The following is an 18,209-nucleotide window of genomic DNA, read 5'->3' as shown; positions in this document are numbered from 1 at the left end:
CTTCGCCTAGTCACCTTCTGCCTCTGTCTTCCCCAAGGGATCAATGTGGGTCAATACGGCGAGTCTGCACAGCAGCAATACAGCACACACAAAGTACACCAACCAGCCCTTCTGATCTCTTCAAAGGCCTTTTTGTACTCTGCTTTCCCTCCTGATCAACCTATCAGAGATCGCTGTGTAAATCGCCCTCACCTGTGCGTAATTCGGCTTGATTTAGTCTTCGGGGAAACCCCGGAAATTCCGGTGTTCAGGGTTAGTCGTCCGGGCGGAACCATCGCCGGGCGGAACCCGTCTTCCACACTTTTGGTTCCGCCCTCACAGATCGTCACCTGGTGACATAATCATTTCTACCTCAGCTTATATTTTTTGTAAATATGCACGCTTATGGCGCTTTTCCATTGCATAGTACCCCACGGTTTAGTTTAGTTTGGGTCGGGTCAGCTCACCTCACTTTGGCTTGGTTAGCTTTTCCATTGAGTTTAGTATCACTTCGCAGTGGGAGGGATTATAGGCGTGTCGTTATATTTGCGCTGCCTGCTGTGACATCATACAAGTGAGAGCGTCGTTGTACATTCCCATTGATTTATTTATTTATCAGTCCGCCACAAAATTAAAATTGACCACCACAAACGTCTCGGTTACGTATGTAACCCTCGTTCCCTGAAGGAAGGGAACAGAGACGTCACGTCGTGACCGACGAAAGGGAACAGATGTTTGCACATCGCGTTTATCACTATACCTCTGTCTCACATGACAGTTTCTGTACAAACACCCGCGGCGTCAGCCGACGGCGCTCTGCGGAGCCTCATTTAGGTTGCATTTAAGCATATAATGCTGACGTGCTCGTCGCAAATGTTCCACCACAAACTGCAAGTCTGGAAAAAACTGTTATGTTGTCCCGGATTCTCTACATGTGGATGTTTTTCATCACTAAATGGGAGTTTGGGAACTTATAGCAGAGCAGTATGGAGGACGAGGAGTGCAAAAATTAAAAATAAATAAATAAATAAATACATGTACAAAGAAATATATAAAGCAAACATAAATAAATAAATACAAAAATAAATATGCAGAGAAATATAAAAAACAAACATAAATGAGTATTGCAACTTTGATTTCTTTATTTTTGTATTAAAATATTTTTTAAACTTTTATTTATTTCTGTATTTAATTATACATTTTTATTTATTCTTTTATTCATTTCCACATTTATGTATTTATTTATTTATGTGAACATTTAATTATTTTTTTACATGTATTTATTTATACATTTATTTATTTAAACGTTTATTTATTTATACATTTATTTTTTCCACATGTATTTATTTATACATGTATTTATTTCCACACGTATTTATTTCTACATTTATGTGTCTAATATGTTAATGAGGAGGGGGCGTGTTTTTCTTCAGCCGTAGCAATGGAGCACAGAGTGTCAATGCTACAGTATACACGTGTTCTGAGGCCACAACAGTCACATCTTTTGCTCTTACAAAATGACACCCAAGAGAAGAGCGTGGACGTGATTTTGAGTGTAGTGCAAGTGAAATGAATGTTGAGAGAGGTGGGCGAAATGGCAAAAATCACAGTTTAAGTAATTTAATATCACTGTTTCTGTATGTATTTACAGGATAAGCTTGCATATTCTTTACCCCGAACATCGCGTTATAAACATCCGTTCGGGATTCTTGCACACATTACAGAAACCGCATCTTTAACAGGTCTGGTAACAGACAGTGAGACACGATAGGGTGTGCACATTAAATACACTGATCATATTTAATAAACGCCATATGCAGCTGATAGATAGAGCTTGATGTCAACGTATGAGGGGCCGTGCGGCTAAAAAAACATACTTCACTTATGAATACATATGTAAAAGCATGCATACACATATATAAACACTCGCATATACATGCATACTGTTGGATGTTTAAGCAAATACCTATGAAATACATGTGCATACCAATGTGAAATTCATACCAATACATCTTAAGTTAGTAATGCATACATATACACTTGTGAATAACTTGCATATACATGTAAACTCAATGCACGCATACACCTATAAAAACTGAAATATACATATAAACTTAATACACGCATACACATATAAACACTCGCATATAAATATAAACTTGATGCACGCAAACATATATAAACATTCGCACATACATATAAACTCTGTCCATGCATATACAACCATTAAACACTTGCATATATATGTAAACTTGATGCACGCATACACATAAAAATACTGGCACATACATATAAAAAAACTTGCACATACATATAAACTTGATGCATGCATACACATAAAAACACTCGCACATACATATAAACTTGATGCATGCATACATATAAAAATACTCGCACATACATATAAACTTGATGCACGCATACACCTATTAAACACTCGCATATACATACAAACTTTCAGTATAAAAGGAAGTCATTTCAGTATAAAAGGAAGTCATTTCAGTGTAAAAGGAAGTCATTTCAGTGTAAAAGGAAGTCATTTCAGTATAAAAGGAAGTCATTTCAGAATAAAAGTCTCGATGGAGAGCAGGAGCCAAGGTGACCGCAGCTACCATGAAGCAAGCGGGTGCACCGCTATATTTGATGTAACTTGCAGTAATTAACAAAAACCCGAGCCTTATTTGACAGCAGCACTAATTGAACTATTTGATCGGATGCATTTGATATACAGACCGTGACCGGAATGCACTCACAAATCGCGCGGTTATTAGAAATCTTTAACTGTTTCCAGACTGAGCATGGACACAAACAAGCAGAAGACGTTTATAAAAGCAGCTGCCTATCAGCGTGTACGGAATCGAATCAAAACTTGACCCGCAGTCTGCCTGTGCCATTCCACCCGGTCCGCAAATTAAATGTTAATATTATTCTACCCGTTACAATAAATATTAACAGCTCACTCGCTGGATACCCGTATCCACCCGCCAGCCCGCGTGCAGGACTCTGACATGGAGTATGCCTAAATAAAAAAATCCCTGCCACCCATCTAGCCGACTCTTGTAACTCTTGTAATAGATTTTTGTGAATCTAGAAGGACTTCGATCATAGTCTATCACATTACGTCCTGTAGGTTCGTTTGGAATGTGTCTGCCGCACAGCTCCAGTCAGGACAGATCAGCCACCAGCGAGATTAAAAGGTGGGCTTTATTTAATAAAAAAAAAATGTAATGCATTTCTTTATATTACAATAAATATGATGAACAAGTCACCCATTTATCAAGTATCAATTAATTATTTTTACTTAATCCTTTTTGCTTTTTACAAAAAGTAGAATAGGCACGCATATTCTAAATTTAACCAAAATAATGGCTGTGGCGTTGAAGGAACTTTCCTGTTTTAGTGAAAAAGAAATAAGTTCTATTGCTGTTATTATGAATAGCATATATTGGTGATTTTTTGATAACAAATATGACAGTTTTAAACAAACTAAGTAGCCTATTTATTTATTGGCAAATACAGAACAACGAGGAACAAGTAGAAAAAAGGTAGGCAACACACCTTTCTACCTTGCGACAAAAAGATTAATCATAGCCAACTTAGGCTAAATGTAATTTTAAAATTTCGTTAATTTATTTGTGTTAATGGAAAACAATATAGGCTATAGAAATTCGCGCTGAGTGACACGAAAAAGACAATCGTGATAATTAACACGAGAGAATAAAAAAGGAAAATATTGTCAATAAATACGAATAAATAAATCTAATATTTCATGACAAAATGCCTTAAGATATTGTTGGTTCTGCATTCATCTAGCCAGCATAAATTTGACAATCATAAACAATGCGCTCTCGTTTTAAAAATGACATTTAATCCTTTAATCATAAAAGGGAGAAAGGCGTGTAGCCTACCTTTACTTTCTCCTCATTGTTCTGCATTTGCTAATGAATAAATCAATACTTAGTTTGTTTAAAACTGTTACATTTGTTATAAAAAACAATTTATGCTTCATAAAAATAGCTTGTTTATTTTTTACTACACTGTAAAAAAATAATACGCTGGATTTACTTAAAAATATAGTTCATCATTTTTGCATCCACTAATTTTTTTTTACTTGAAATTTTAACCAATTTCATACTTAAAATTCCATGTAATATTTACTTTAAAAAATGGATGCAAAAATGATGCACTATATTTTTAAGTAAAAAAAATTTAATATAGGCCTAGTGCATTATTTTTGCATTTACTTTCCATGTAAGTAAGTTTTACATGGATTTTAAGCAATTTAAGCTTACATTTTTTTTAAAGCAATTGCTTAAAGTTACATGTAAAACTTACTTTAAATGATGCACTTTAAGTAAATCTTATCCAGCTAATTATTTTTAACAGTATACAAGTCCACTGCGTAGTTAGTGATACATTACTAAAATTATTCAAATAAATTAATTTAATTTCCTTTTTAAAAATATTACATGATAAATATTTAGTTGAATTTACTAAATAATGTGTTCATTTAGAATTACTCACCATTTCTGTGTTATTTTTTACTCAAATTTGGTTAAAAAACAAGAATGTTTTTATAGAATTTACTTTTTTTTTAGTTAAATTTACTAAGCCACAAAATCATTTTTACAGTGTAAAATAAGAAAAATGAAGTCGGTAAAACCGCACACCCAGCTACACTCAAATCGAGTCAAAACGGTCTTGACTTTTAGACCCGCAGTCTGCAATCCACCCTAACCTGGACTGCAGGTGACATGTTAACTGCCCTCCTTCAGTGCCCACCAACCCCACCACCAGTAAATAAATAAATACATAAAATAAAAACAAGCACTTTAAACAAAAAGCACACAGAATTCTTATTTTTTATTGTTTTTTCCTAGTGTTTCACAAAACACTAAAGTCTAAACCACCCTAAACCCTGAATTTGCAGCATTAATTTCTAGTCCTCCCCTCGCGAGTTGTTCTTGTTCAGGGCCTGTAAATGTCCATTGAAATATAGTTTAATGTATTTCATAAAATTAATGAAAGATATAAAATTATGATTTTTTGTTGAATTATCCCTTTTTCCAAATACATATGTCATTATGCACAATCAAACTTTGAAAGTGAACAAAATCAATAACTTAAATGTTTTTCTAAAAGTTTCCAGTAGTTATGAATGACATAACTGCATATGTTGCATGTATACTGTACATTGTATCCTTGGCACGTTTCTAATCCCCTTTTTATCCTGCTCAACTAAAGGCTTCCGCTAGACCGTTTGTCGTGACTCGTCTATAAGGTTTTTTACATTAAAGCTATAGAGTTTCTCCTGCGGACTTTTCCCCCTCGTGCTCGGGCAATACTGCGTTGGGCGCGTTGTCCGCATATCCCAGAGAAAAGGAGCATTCTTCTCGATTTGCTCTCGTTCTAGCAGGCCCGGAGTGGCCATAGGGAGGACCGGGAGAATTCCTGGCCTCGAGGGCTGGTGTTGTCATGCCACCGGGTTGAAGGTTGCTGTCCCTAGGCTGCCAGCACTCACAGCAGCCCCCCAATTTGCGGGTGATGTCCCCACCGCTTTATGCCCAAGTTGATTGTGTCCCGAGTCCCGATCACTTATTGGAAGAATTCTTGCATTAGGGTCCATTAACATCTAAAACAAATGGAAAACGCAGGACGCGCCGCTTTCTTCTGGTTTTCAGTGCGCTCAGACGCGTCTATATTTGAGTGCGCTGGCTGCGCGTCTAGATTTAAAATGAACTTAAGCGCGATACGAGCGGCCTCTAAAAGGAAAATGATCTACAACCCGTATTTTATCGTCTATGAATAGTCATTATTCATATTTTATTGCAAGATGAACAAAAATCTATTTGATCCAAAAATCATCAGTTTATTGGAAAAAAGTAAGTTTTATATGAATGAAGGTGATGTTTTCTCAAGTAAAACAAAATTTTGAAAGTCCATTATATATTTGTTCTTTTTTTTTGACACAAGGTATGCATACATTACGTTATTTGGCAATATATATAAGTAAAACAAATAATATAAGGATTTTTATTTTTCCATCTGTTTCTCCTGCATACTTGATAAATCTTACTTGTGTTTTGTATATCAGGGGGTTCCAAACTATTGCAAATATGTTTTTACAAGACCTACCATTTTTTTATAGAAATATAGGGGAAAACACATTTGTTCCCTTTTAGTATTTTTGAATAAGTTTACTTAAATAATATTAAAATACCTAGGGCTGCACGATTATGGCAAAAATCATAATTGTTTGGGCTAGTATACTGTATATAAAATAATAATATATAACAAATACTGTATATCAAATACTGCGTGACGAAATTTTGTGACCGAGTCAGCATAAATTTGACAAGCATAAACAATGGGCTTTCGGTTTGAAAAAATATTCAATTAACGAAATTTTAAAATTACATTTAGCCTAAGTTGGCTATGATTAATCTTTTTGTCGCAAGGTAGAAAGGCGTGTCGCCTACCTTTTTACTTGTTCCTCGTTGTTCTGTATTTGCCAATAAATAAATAAATAAATAGGCTACTTAGTTTGTTTAAAACTGTCATATTTGTTATCAAAAAATCACCAATATATGCTAGATAATAACAGCAATAGAACTTATTTCTTTTTCACTAAAACAGGAAAGTTCCTTCAACGCCACAGCCATTATTTTGGTTAAATTTAGAATATGCGTGCCTATTCTACTTTTTGTAAAAAGCAAAAAGGATTAAGTAAAAATAATTAATTGATACTTGATAAATGGGTGACTTGTTCATCATATTTATTGTAATATAAAGAAATGCATTACATTTTTTTTTTATTAAATAAAGCCCACCTTTTAATCTCGCTGGTGGCTGATCTGTCCTGACTGGAGCTGTGCGGCAGACACATTCCAAACGAACCTACAGGACGTAATGTGATAGACTATGATCGAAGTCCTTCTAGATTCACAAAAATCTATTACAAGAGTTACAAGAGTCGGCTAGATGGGTGGCAGGGATTTTTTTATTTAGGCATACTCCATGTCAGAGTCCTGCACGCGGGCTGGCGGGTGGATACGGGTATCCAGCGAGTGAGCTGTTAATATTTATTGTAACGGGTAGAATAATATTAACATTTAATTTGCGGACCGGGTGGAATGGCACAGGCAGACTGCGGGTCAAGTTTTGATTCGATTCCGTACACGCTGATAGGCAGCTGCTTTTATAAACGTCTTCTGCTTGTTTGTGTCCATGCTCAGTCTGGAAACAGTTAAAGATTTCTAATAACCGCGCGATTTGTGAGTGCATTCCGGTCACGGTCTGTATATCAAATGCATCCGATCAAATAGTTCAATTAGTGCTGCTGTCAAATAAGGCTCGGGTTTTTGTTAATTACTGCAAGTTACATCAAATATAGCGGTGCACCCGCTTGCTTCATGGTAGCTGCGGTCACCTTGGCTCCTGCTCTCCATCGAGACTTTTATTCTGAAATGACTTCCTTTTATACTGAAATGACTTCCTTTTACACTGAAATGACTTCCTTTTACACTGAAATGACTTCCTTTTATACTGAAATGACTTCCTTTTATACTGAAAGTTTGTATGTATATGCGAGTGTTTAATAGGTGTATGCGTGCATCAAGTTTATATGTATGTGCGAGTATTTTTATATGTATGCATGCATCAAGTTTATATGTATGTGCGAGTGTTTTTATGTGTATGCATGCATCAAGTTTATATGTATGTGCAAGTTTTTTTATATGTATGTGCCAGTATTTTTATGTGTATGCGTGCATCAAGTTTACATATATATGCAAGTGTTTAATGGTTGTATATGCATGGACAGAGTTTATATGTATGTGCGAATGTTTATATATGTTTGCGTGCATCAAGTTTATATTTATATGCGAGTGTTTATATGTGTATGCGTGTATTAAGTTTATATGTATATTTCAGTTTTTATAGGTGTATGCGTGCATTGAGTTTACATGTATATGCAAGTTATTCACAAGTGTATATGTATGCATTACTAACTTAAGATGTATTGGTATGAATTTCACATTGGTATGCACATGTATTTCATAGGTATTTGCTTAAACATCCAACAGTATGCATGTATATGCGAGTGTTTATATATGTGTATGCATGCTTTTACATATGTATTCATAAGTGAAGTATGTTTTTTTAGCCGCACGGCCCCTCATAATAGTGTCTCACTGTCTGTTAAAGATGCGGTTTCTGTAATGTGTGCAAGAATCCCGAACGGATGTTTATAACGCGATGTTCGGGGTAAAGAATATGCAAGCTTATCCTGTAAATACATACAGAAAGAAACAGTGATATTAAATTACTTAAACTGTGATTTTTGCCCTTTCGCCCACCTCTCTCAATATTCATTTCACTTGCACTACACTCAAAATCACGTCCACGCTCTTCTCTTGGGTGTCATTTTGTAAGAGCAAAAGATGTGACTGTTGTGGCCTCAGAACACGTGTATACTGTAGCATTGCCATTCTGTGCTCCATAGAGACAGAGCGCAGCGCGTCACAACCTGAAAACCACGCCCACCGGGGGGGAAAGCAATCCAACAGTCTCCATTGACTTTGTATTGCAAAAGGCCGCCTCCTTGTCATTTCTGGCTTATAACAAAAAACTGAATAATGCCTAAAAGCTGCTTTGGGACAATATGTACAGCTAACAAGCCAAAGAACACAGAAATAAGTTTTTATAAGCTGTCGAGCCGTAAAACCCAGTCTTTAAGGAGAATAAAGTGGATCGCCGATTACGTTTCCCCCTATTGGACGCAGTTTTACTAATAGGAGTACTATGAAAAGTTGCCTGTTGCCATTTCTGTGTCTAAACGCTCGTTTTTTGAAGTCGACAGCTTATAAAAACTTATTTATTTATTTTTTTGGCGTGTTAGATGTACACCTTGTCACACAGCAGCTTTTAGGTATTATTCTGTTTTTAAGTTTAATCTGTAAATAAGTTTTTATAAGCTGTCGACCCCAAAAAACGAGCGTTTAAAGACACAAACATGGATACAGGCAACTTTTCACAGCACTTCTATTAGTAGAACTGCGTCCACTAGGGGGAAACGTAGTCGGCGATCCACTTTATTCTCCTTAAATGCTGTGTTTTACGGCTCGACAGCTTATAAAAACTTATTTCTGGGTTCTTTGGCTTGTTAGCTGTACATATTGTCACACAGCAGCTTTTAGGCATTATACAGTTTTTTGTTATAAGCCAGAAATGACAAGGAGGCGGCTTCTCGCAATACAAACTCAATGGAGACGGTTGGATTGATTTCCCCCCCGGTGGGCGTGGTTTTCAAATTTGCATAACGGCGCTCTGTCTCTATTGCTACGGCTGAAGAAAAACACGCCCCCTCCTCATTAACATATTAGACACATAAATGTAGAAATAAATACGTGTGGAAATAAATACATGTATAAATAAATACATGTGGAAAAAATAAATGTAGAAATAAATAAACGTTTAAATAAATAAATGTAGAAATAAATAAATGTAAAAAAAATAATTAAATGTTCACATAAATACATAAATAAATACATAAATGTGGAAATGAATAAAAGAATAAATAAAAATGTATAATTAAATACAGACATAAATAAAAGTTTTAAAAATATTTTAATACAAAAATAAAGAAATCAAAGTTGCAATACTCATTTATGTTTGTTTTTTATATTTCTCTGCATATTTATTTTTGTATTTATTTATTTTTGTTTGTTTTATATATTTCTTTGTACATGTATTTATTTATTTTAAATTTTTGCACTCCTCGTCCTCTATAGAGCAGATGACAACATGTCTGCTCGAGGCAGCACAAGCTAGCATTGAGGTAAAGCTAATCTTTTACATTATAGCTATGACGTGACGATTCTCTCAGACCAATCAGTGATCTATAGTGTTTTCGCTTCACGTTTGGTATCAGATCGGATCGCTTGGAACCCTAACCGAGGTGGTCCGAAAAAAGTATAGGGTACTACGTACTGCATCCAATGGAAAAGCTCACAAAAGTTAGCTGACCTGACCCAAACCGTGGGGTACTATGCAATGGAAAAGCGCCATTTGACTCGTACCAATGGGAGAGTAAAAAGGCACACTGCACCCAACTTTAGTCTTTGTGCGCCCCCTAGCAATAGCAGTCAATATTGCACTTAAGTAAAATGAAAGTGGCAAAAGTATATTAAGTCAGATATCCAATTTGTAAACCTCTCACGTAAGAGATGTAAAACATATTGGAAAATTATAGTTAAGTTAAAATAAAATAAAATATGGTTACTGTGTCAAAAGGTGTTAGCAAATACTACTGCATTTATTTGTATGTAAATATTTTAAAACAAAGTAATCATTTGTTCAAGTAGAGACTTTACAATAATTTTCTAAAGTAACTTTGACAAACAAACATCAGAAAGAGTTAATGGTTTTAATATGCAGATTTAATACACACAAAAAAATGAGAAAAAGAAATGGTCATCATGCAGGAAGTTTCATATTTGAAGTTATTTTATACTCATTAAGATCTACCATGTATGGTCAATTACAAATATGAAATAATGATCAATTGTATGTTCAAGCCTTTGGATAAAAGTGTTACATAAATTAATTAGCAAATTATATCATAGAGCTCAAACCTGTGACATGACAATATTATTAGTAGAATCTCTGTCTCATTTATTTTGTTACAGCACACAGTTTCACTCTTGAGCTTGATCCATAAATGCAAAACCCAGGATAGAGAGGTTGAGTGAATGTGGTGTTGACTCTGTGGATGAGGGTCACTGTGTCAGAGACGCTGTAGAAGGACAGAGATCCTGCACTGTGATCCACATACACTCCTATTTTAGAAGATTTGGATACTACAGGGAGTTTAGTCTCAATGTTATTGTGATAGAATACACAACTGGAGTCAGGGTAGTACAAACACCAGGACTGATCATTATATCCAAACCAACACTTATTACCTTTTCCCTTCCTGCTACAACTCTTATATGACACTGATAAACCAACCCAACCACTCCACTCAACCTCCCAGTAACAGCGTCCACTCACACTCTCACTACACAACACCTGAGGTTCATCAAATCTATCTGGATGATCAGGATACGGCTGGACTGTGCCAGTGTTAGTAACCACTCTGTTTCCATCAGACAGACAGAGACATTTATGTGTTGTGTTTAAATCCAGTGTCAGCTGGTGGGAATCTGAGTAAAATAAAACAAATAATAATTTTAATAAAAAGGTGAAAACTTCAAATTGGTTGATGATGAAATACAACATTCTCTCTACACCATATGGACAAAAGTATTGGGATGCCTGACTATTTAAACCAATAGGAACTTCAATGACATTGCATTCAAGTATATTTGAATTTAATATGTAGTTGGTCCTTACTTCTTGAAAGGGTTTCCACAAGATTTTGGAGCGTTTATTTGGGAATTTGTGCCCAATCATTCTGTAGCACATTTATAAAGTCAGGCACGGATGTTGAATAGGAAGGCTTTGATGATACATGTAACCTCCATTCCAGTTCTTCACAAAGGTGTTCGCATCTCACTCATCTGACAGCCTAACAGAGAAGCGTGATTCATCACTCTACAGAACGTATTTTAACTGCTCCTCAGTCAGTGACGGTGTGCTTTACACCACTCCTTCTGACGCTTGGAATTGGACTTGGTGACTTGAGATTTGCAGCTGCTGGCTATGGAAACCCATTCCACAAAGCCACTGCTGTGCAGTTTTTGCACTTATAATGCCAGTGAACTTTTGGAAGTCTTCAGCTAAAGAATCAGCACAGCACTGGCTATTTGTAGTCGTAGACACTGCTTGTGCGTTTCGTGGCTAAGTTGCTGTCCCTAAATGCTTCCATTTTGCAGTAATACCAGTTGACCATGCAACATCAGGAATAAAATTTTGCAAACCATCTAATTGCAAATTTGGCATCACATCACAGTACCGTTTTGCTTCAGTGATGTTTGTAAGGTGCATATTATACCTTTTTATTACACGGCTCTCTGGAATGCTTGATTCTGATTGGTCAGTTGAGACATTTGCAGGTTCGTTCTTTTAAATAATAACCGCTCCAAAGTAATAACGCATAGCCGGTACTACTTTTACGAGTAAAATCGCTCCGCGCAAATAAAGATTACTGTTTGGCGCCATCTTGTGACAAACACTGGACAACCACAATTAAGAATGGAAAATTTTGACATTAATTTTAACATGTATGGAAAAAAAAAAACATTTAAACAGTGGATAGAAGAATGAACAACGACAAGACACAGAGAGCTTACTGAGACTGAACTTGACAAAATAGAGCATGACAGCTACGAAGCCAAAACACAAAAAAATACAGAATGGGCATGAAAACTTCTCAAAGACTGGCTAAAAGAGAAAAAATGGAGACAGACAAGTATGAAGCAGAGGATCTTAATAAGGTATTACGGTCATTTTATGCATCTGTGCAAAGTTTTGCTGAAGGATAAAAATGTTAATTTAAAACAAATATGCCAATAAAATGTTTCAAATTCATATTCATGTCCAGTTTTTTTCTTATTTGGCAAGTAGCCGTGTAATAAGCGGTATAATGTAGAGGCAGCCGGTAGTTATCGGGAAATAAGCCCCTTCAGTGTGATACAAGACCCTCGCTTCGCGTCGGGTCCTGATCACACTGTCGGGGCTTACTTCCCGATAACTACTGGCCGCCTCTACATTATCCCTTACATAATTGTCACAATGGGTCTGATTAAAACACCTGAATTTAATAATTAAGTGGTGTGTCCCAATACTTTTGTCCATATAGTGCATATGATAATAGTAACTTACATTGAAGAAACTCCTCCCTGATCCTGGGTTCAGGCACAGGAAAAATTGTTATGTATTTCACTATGGAAAATAAACATTGTATTGTAAATATTGGCAATTGTAATTTTAATATTTTAGATATATTTTCATGTTTATGGTATTTCAACATAATAATGCATTCTGAAGAGTGAAGACCAAATAAATGACATTTTACCCCTATGAGATAACTTTTCTATCTCTTCTTTGCAGAAATCCTCCAGTTTTTTTCTCAAATGACTCACAGATTTCACTACATCATCAAAAGAGAGGAGAGAACTGACAGTGATGTTGAGTGAGTATGAAGATCCAGGAGGAACAGAGAGAGACTGAAAACTCTACACAAAGACAAATAGAAAATCTTTTTAAAGCATGTCCAACTGTTCCTAAAGACCACTGTCCGGTTTTTACCTGGAGGAAATGGATGTGATCATCTGTGTGTGAAAGCTGCTCCAGCTCAGCGTCTCTCCTCCTCAGATCATCAATCTCCTGCTCCAGTCGCTTCAAGAGTCCTTCAGCTTCACTCACTGCAGCCTTTTCCTGATCTCTGATCAGCTGTGTCACCTCAGATCGTCTTCTCTCAATGGATGTGATCAGTTGAGTAAAGATCCTCTCAGTGTCGTCCACTGCTGTCTGTGCAGAGCGCTGTTAGGACACACAGAGAGAGGAGCATTAGAATCAGCAGCATTCATTCAGCTCTTACTGGTACATCACACAGTCTGTTACACACAGTGAACTTCAGTCAAAGTCATCCAGCACTGAACTCCTCACTGACTGATTGGATGAGAGTCCTAACTGAGTCTGAAACAGATCTGAAACAGCAGACAGCAGTTGTTCTTCTCATCAAAACTCACCTTATGAGTCTCCACAGCATCTCTCAGCACTTGAAGCTTCTTCTGGCTCTCCTGGATTCTCTCTTGGAATTTTTTCTGTGTTTCCTTCAGTTGTTTCTGTAGGGTAAAACATAAGGAAACTTTTATAATGAAGCAGAACTGGTAGTCTCAGCATAATAATCGGTGTTGTCATACCAGTTTCTCTGTTTTCTCTTCTTCAGCTGATATAGTATCATGATTTTTGTGCTTGCCTGCCATACACAGATAACATATACAGAGCTGATCAGTACGACAGTAAAACTCTAACAGTTTCTCATGTTGAGGGCAGATCATCTCCTGAAATCGTCCAGTGGCATCTATCAGGTTGTGCTTCTTGCCTTTGAAGAATTTCTCATGTTGTTCAAGATGATTTTGACAGTAAGAGTTCAGACACACCAGACAGGACTTGACAGCTTTGTGTTTTCTCTCAGTACAGACGTCACACTCCACATCTTCAGGTTCAGCATAACAGTGATCAGGACGAGCAGCTTGTAGTTTAGTCTTCTTCAGTTTCTCCACCACTTCCGCCAGCATGGTGTTTTTACCTAAAACAGGTCTTGTATTGAAGGTCTGTCTGCACTGAGGACAGCTGTAGTCTCTCTTCTGATCCCAGCAGTCTGTAATACAGCTCATACAGTAACTGTGTCCACAGGGAATGGCCACTGGATCCTTCAGTAGATCCAGACAGATTGAACAGATGAACTGATCCTTTGATACTGAAATAGATGCTTCTGCCATTTTACCGTATGAAGATAAAGAAAGAGAAATACATACAGTGCTCCGATCGACAGCCAGTTACTTTCGTTTTCCCTGAACTCAAGCATTTCCTTATTTCGCAACTTGCTGCCAGTTAAACACTTCTTACAAAAGTCCACTAGATGGCAGTTTTAAAGTCAACACAACAGTTTGAGAGAATACAAATCTGGTTTAATAAAAAAACGTGTTGTTACCGTAAATGTATATTCTTCCACATCTTAATCATATTTTATTTACGTGACCCTGGCTGTACAAACCCAGCTAAAGTGATTTTTTGTGATTTACTGTTATAAACTCATCCTACATAATGCAAAGAACATTCTGTGAAAAGAATTTTTATATATCGACAGAGTAAAATTAAAGGAGCAGGAATGCCCACCTCTGGTCCACAGTGTCTGGATCTATGGAAGGAAGAGAGACAGGGTCAGTATATGGTTTGAGGAGTGAGACGTGAAAGGAGGGTGAGATCTGATATTGAGGAGGTAGGTTGAGCCGGTAAGTCACTGCATTCAGCTGCCTCTGAACGGTGAAGGGGCCAATGTATCAGGGACTCAGTTTACAGCAGGACTGGTGGAGGCAGATGTCCCTGGTGGATAACCAAAACTTCTGTCCTGGTTGATCCTGGGGAGGATCAGAATGATGACAGTTAGCTTGGTCTTCATGCCTCTGCACAGCCTGTTGGAGGTGCATGTATGCCGAGTCCCAATCCCTCTCGCTTTGATGGAACCAGTAATCGACAGCTGGAACTGCCGAAGGCTCATCTGACCAGGGGAAAAGAGGAGGTTGATAACCCAGAATACATTGAAAAAGAGTGAGTTCGGTAGTGTATTGAGGAAGGGAATTCTAGGCGTATTTAGCCCAAGGGAGATAGCAGCTCCAGCTGTCCTGGTACTGGTGACAGTATATACGCAGGTAGCATCTCCTGGATCTTACGCTCAGTCTGGACGTTGGTTTGGGGATGGTATCCCGATGATAAACTGACTGTTACTCCAAGGAGTTTAAAAAAGGATCAACACAGTGTCCTCTGGAATGCCGAAGTTGCAGAACACATTGTTGATAAGGGCTTCTGCTGTTTCAAAGGCAGTGTGGAGTTTAGGCAGAGGTATGAGTTTACAGTCCTTAGCGAAACTGGCCACAACCACACAGATGCAAGTATGGTTATTGGACTTGGGTAGATCCGTCATGAAATCGACACCCAGGTGGGACCAAGGACACTGAGGTAAAGGGAGTGGTACCAATTTACCCATAGGTAGTTTCCTGGGGGTGTTGGTTATGGCTTAGACTGAGCATCCCTGAATGAAGAGACATCCTGTGTGTGAGAGAGGGCCACCAGTACCAAAGACTAAGGAGCGACAGGGTGCGTCTGCGGAGCGGAGTGAGCGGAGTTCGGTGCAAAACTGTTCGGGTCTGTAGCAGTGCTGTTTTCGTTAACGATGACGATAACAAAATGATTTCGTTGACCCACCTATTTTTTATGACGCTAACGCGACGATGACTAGCTAAAAATGTCTCTAAGGTGACGAAAACATGACGAGACGCTTTCGAGTGTTCGTTGACGAGACGAGACGGAACGAAAATGACTATAAGTTTGACGTTCACAATGCATGTCATTTCTGCATATTTTGTGTGAAATCTGTCTGTTTTTAACTAAAAAGTATCAGCAATGCTGCCGCTTCCTATCCTTGTTTTGGGTCAACAGTCTCACTCACACCCACCACCCGGCTGCTGCCATGCCGCACACACGCACCAGATTTGAAACAACAACAACAACAACACACCTGCGGCCGTGGTGAGTTCGAAGGACCGCAGTGGTGACGGCAATAAACGGAAACGACAATATGATTTATGGACATACTTTCAGTATAATGCAATAGGTGGGAAGAATACCACCAACCTCAAGTGGCACCTGAAGGCTCATCATGCTAATATTTTTTAAAGGTAACTAACAAGTCATGCTGTTAACATATTATATACATTCAATTTTACTCGACATTTGGCTTGTGACACATTTCATGGTAAGCTTAAGGTTTTACATGTATCTACTTGCCAAACCTAAGCCCATTTCCAATACTTTTTGTGGTGTAATTAAATAAGGCAAGGCACGCATTTCTCAACTTTATAAGTGAGGTCTCAGCGTAACACACAACTCAACATGAGGGTATATCAGGCTCAACTTTTTTGTTATGACATGCACAGAAGGCACACCGACTAAAACAACGGCAAGACCTCAGGGACAACCTTAATGCACATTTTAATAGTATTAAATACACCACACTTTTTAACCTAAATTAATTGACTTAAACTTGACTAAAACCTTTTTGCGTTTTCGTTGACTAAAATTTGACTAAAACTAAAAATTTTATAAGTGACTAAAATGTGACTAAAACTAAAACATTTTCGTCCAAAAGACTAAAACTAAAAGGGCTGCCAAAAACAACACTGATCTGTAAATTACCACAAAATCGAAGCGGGTGAAGAAAAGGGCCCAGCGGGCCTGGCAAGGATACTATCTCTTGGCTTCTCTCAGGTATTCCAGGTTACGATGATCAGTGATCACTTCCAATAAATGATTTGCTTCCTCCATCCAGTGTCTCCATTCTTCAAGAGCGAGTTTGATGGCGAGTAATTTTCTCGATTTCTGATGTCGTAATTCCGCTCCGCCGGGGACAGTTTCTTTGAAACATAGGCACATGGATGAACTCGCGAGGGGTTCCCCTACTGCTGAGAGAGTATGGCTACAGCACCAGTGGAGAAGGCGTCAACTTCGACTATGAAAGGGAGGTCAGGATTGGGATGGACCAGTACCGGTGCAGACTGGAAGGCTTCCTTGAGGTTATGCAAGGCTGTGACAGCTTCAGGAGATAAGGACTTCGGGCGACCCTTCACAGAAGAGGTAAGTGGTGCACTGATGAGGCTATATTTGTAGATGAACCTTCGTAAAAGTTGACTCTGGTCCATCTGTACTCCGTGCTGATTGATTACGTAGCCCAGAAATTGTACTTCTGTGGTATGGAACTTGCACTTCTCCAGTTTTAGGTACAACTGATGTTCCCATAGTTTTTCCAGGACGAGGTTGACGTGGTGATTATGTTCAGAGAGGGAGGAAAAGTAGATGAGAATGTTGTCAATGTAAATTACCACAAATTTGTTGAGATATTCCTGGAAGACTTTGTTCATGTACCCCTGGACACACACCCCTCTCCAGTCTCAGATGAGCCGCGTGAATTCCGTGGCTGTTTTTTGCTTAACTCCAGAAATAAATAAGTCTAAAATATATTTTATTTACGCTCGCACAGATGTTAACCCTTACGAAAGGAAAATATATTTACCAATATATTACTTGAAATATATTGTAATATATTGCAATATATTATTTTACTTTCCATTTTCCAATATATTATACATTGGCAATACATGGAATAATATATTGATGGTACATATATTCTATATATGTGTAATATATTGCAGTATATTGCAAAATATACAAATTATTGCCACTTTCAATATATTGTACATTGATAAAATATATGTGTTTATATATTTAAAAATATATGCAATATTATATTTATAAATATCTGCAATATTGTATTTTGATTTATATGCGAAAATGTATTAACAATATATGTAGAGATATAGTTTCACGTATATGTTTACTATATGGTAGAATATATTTCAAATATATGTAAAATTATATGGAAATATACATGAAATATATGTAGATATGTGTTCGATATATTGTGGAATACATTTTAAATATATGTA

General features: G+C 37.3%; 1 protein-coding gene across 1 annotated transcript; it reads right to left on the bottom strand.

Annotated features, from left to right (window-relative positions):
- Window positions 1-10,437: 10,437 nt before the first annotated feature.
- LOC141350407 (E3 ubiquitin/ISG15 ligase TRIM25-like) lies at window positions 10,438-14,480 on the bottom strand. The gene is made up of 6 exons (XM_073855495.1): window positions 13,848-14,480; window positions 13,674-13,769; window positions 13,231-13,464; window positions 12,998-13,157; window positions 12,805-12,864; window positions 10,438-11,183 (listed from the first exon to the last, which is right to left on the bottom strand). The coding sequence occupies exons 1-6, from the start codon at window positions 14,427-14,429 to the stop codon at window positions 10,654-10,656; spliced, it is 1,662 nt and encodes a 553-aa protein (XP_073711596.1). The 5' UTR covers window positions 14,430-14,480; the 3' UTR covers window positions 10,438-10,653.
- Window positions 14,481-18,209: the final 3,729 nt, after the last annotated feature.

The sequence above is a fragment of the Misgurnus anguillicaudatus genome, chromosome 2 (assembly GCF_027580225.2).
Source record: "Misgurnus anguillicaudatus chromosome 2, ASM2758022v2, whole genome shotgun sequence".
In the NCBI taxonomy this organism is placed as follows: Eukaryota; Metazoa; Chordata; class Actinopteri; order Cypriniformes; family Cobitidae; genus Misgurnus; species Misgurnus anguillicaudatus.
Note: the sequence above shows the minus strand (reverse complement) of the source record. Positions and strands in the feature narration are given on the sequence as shown.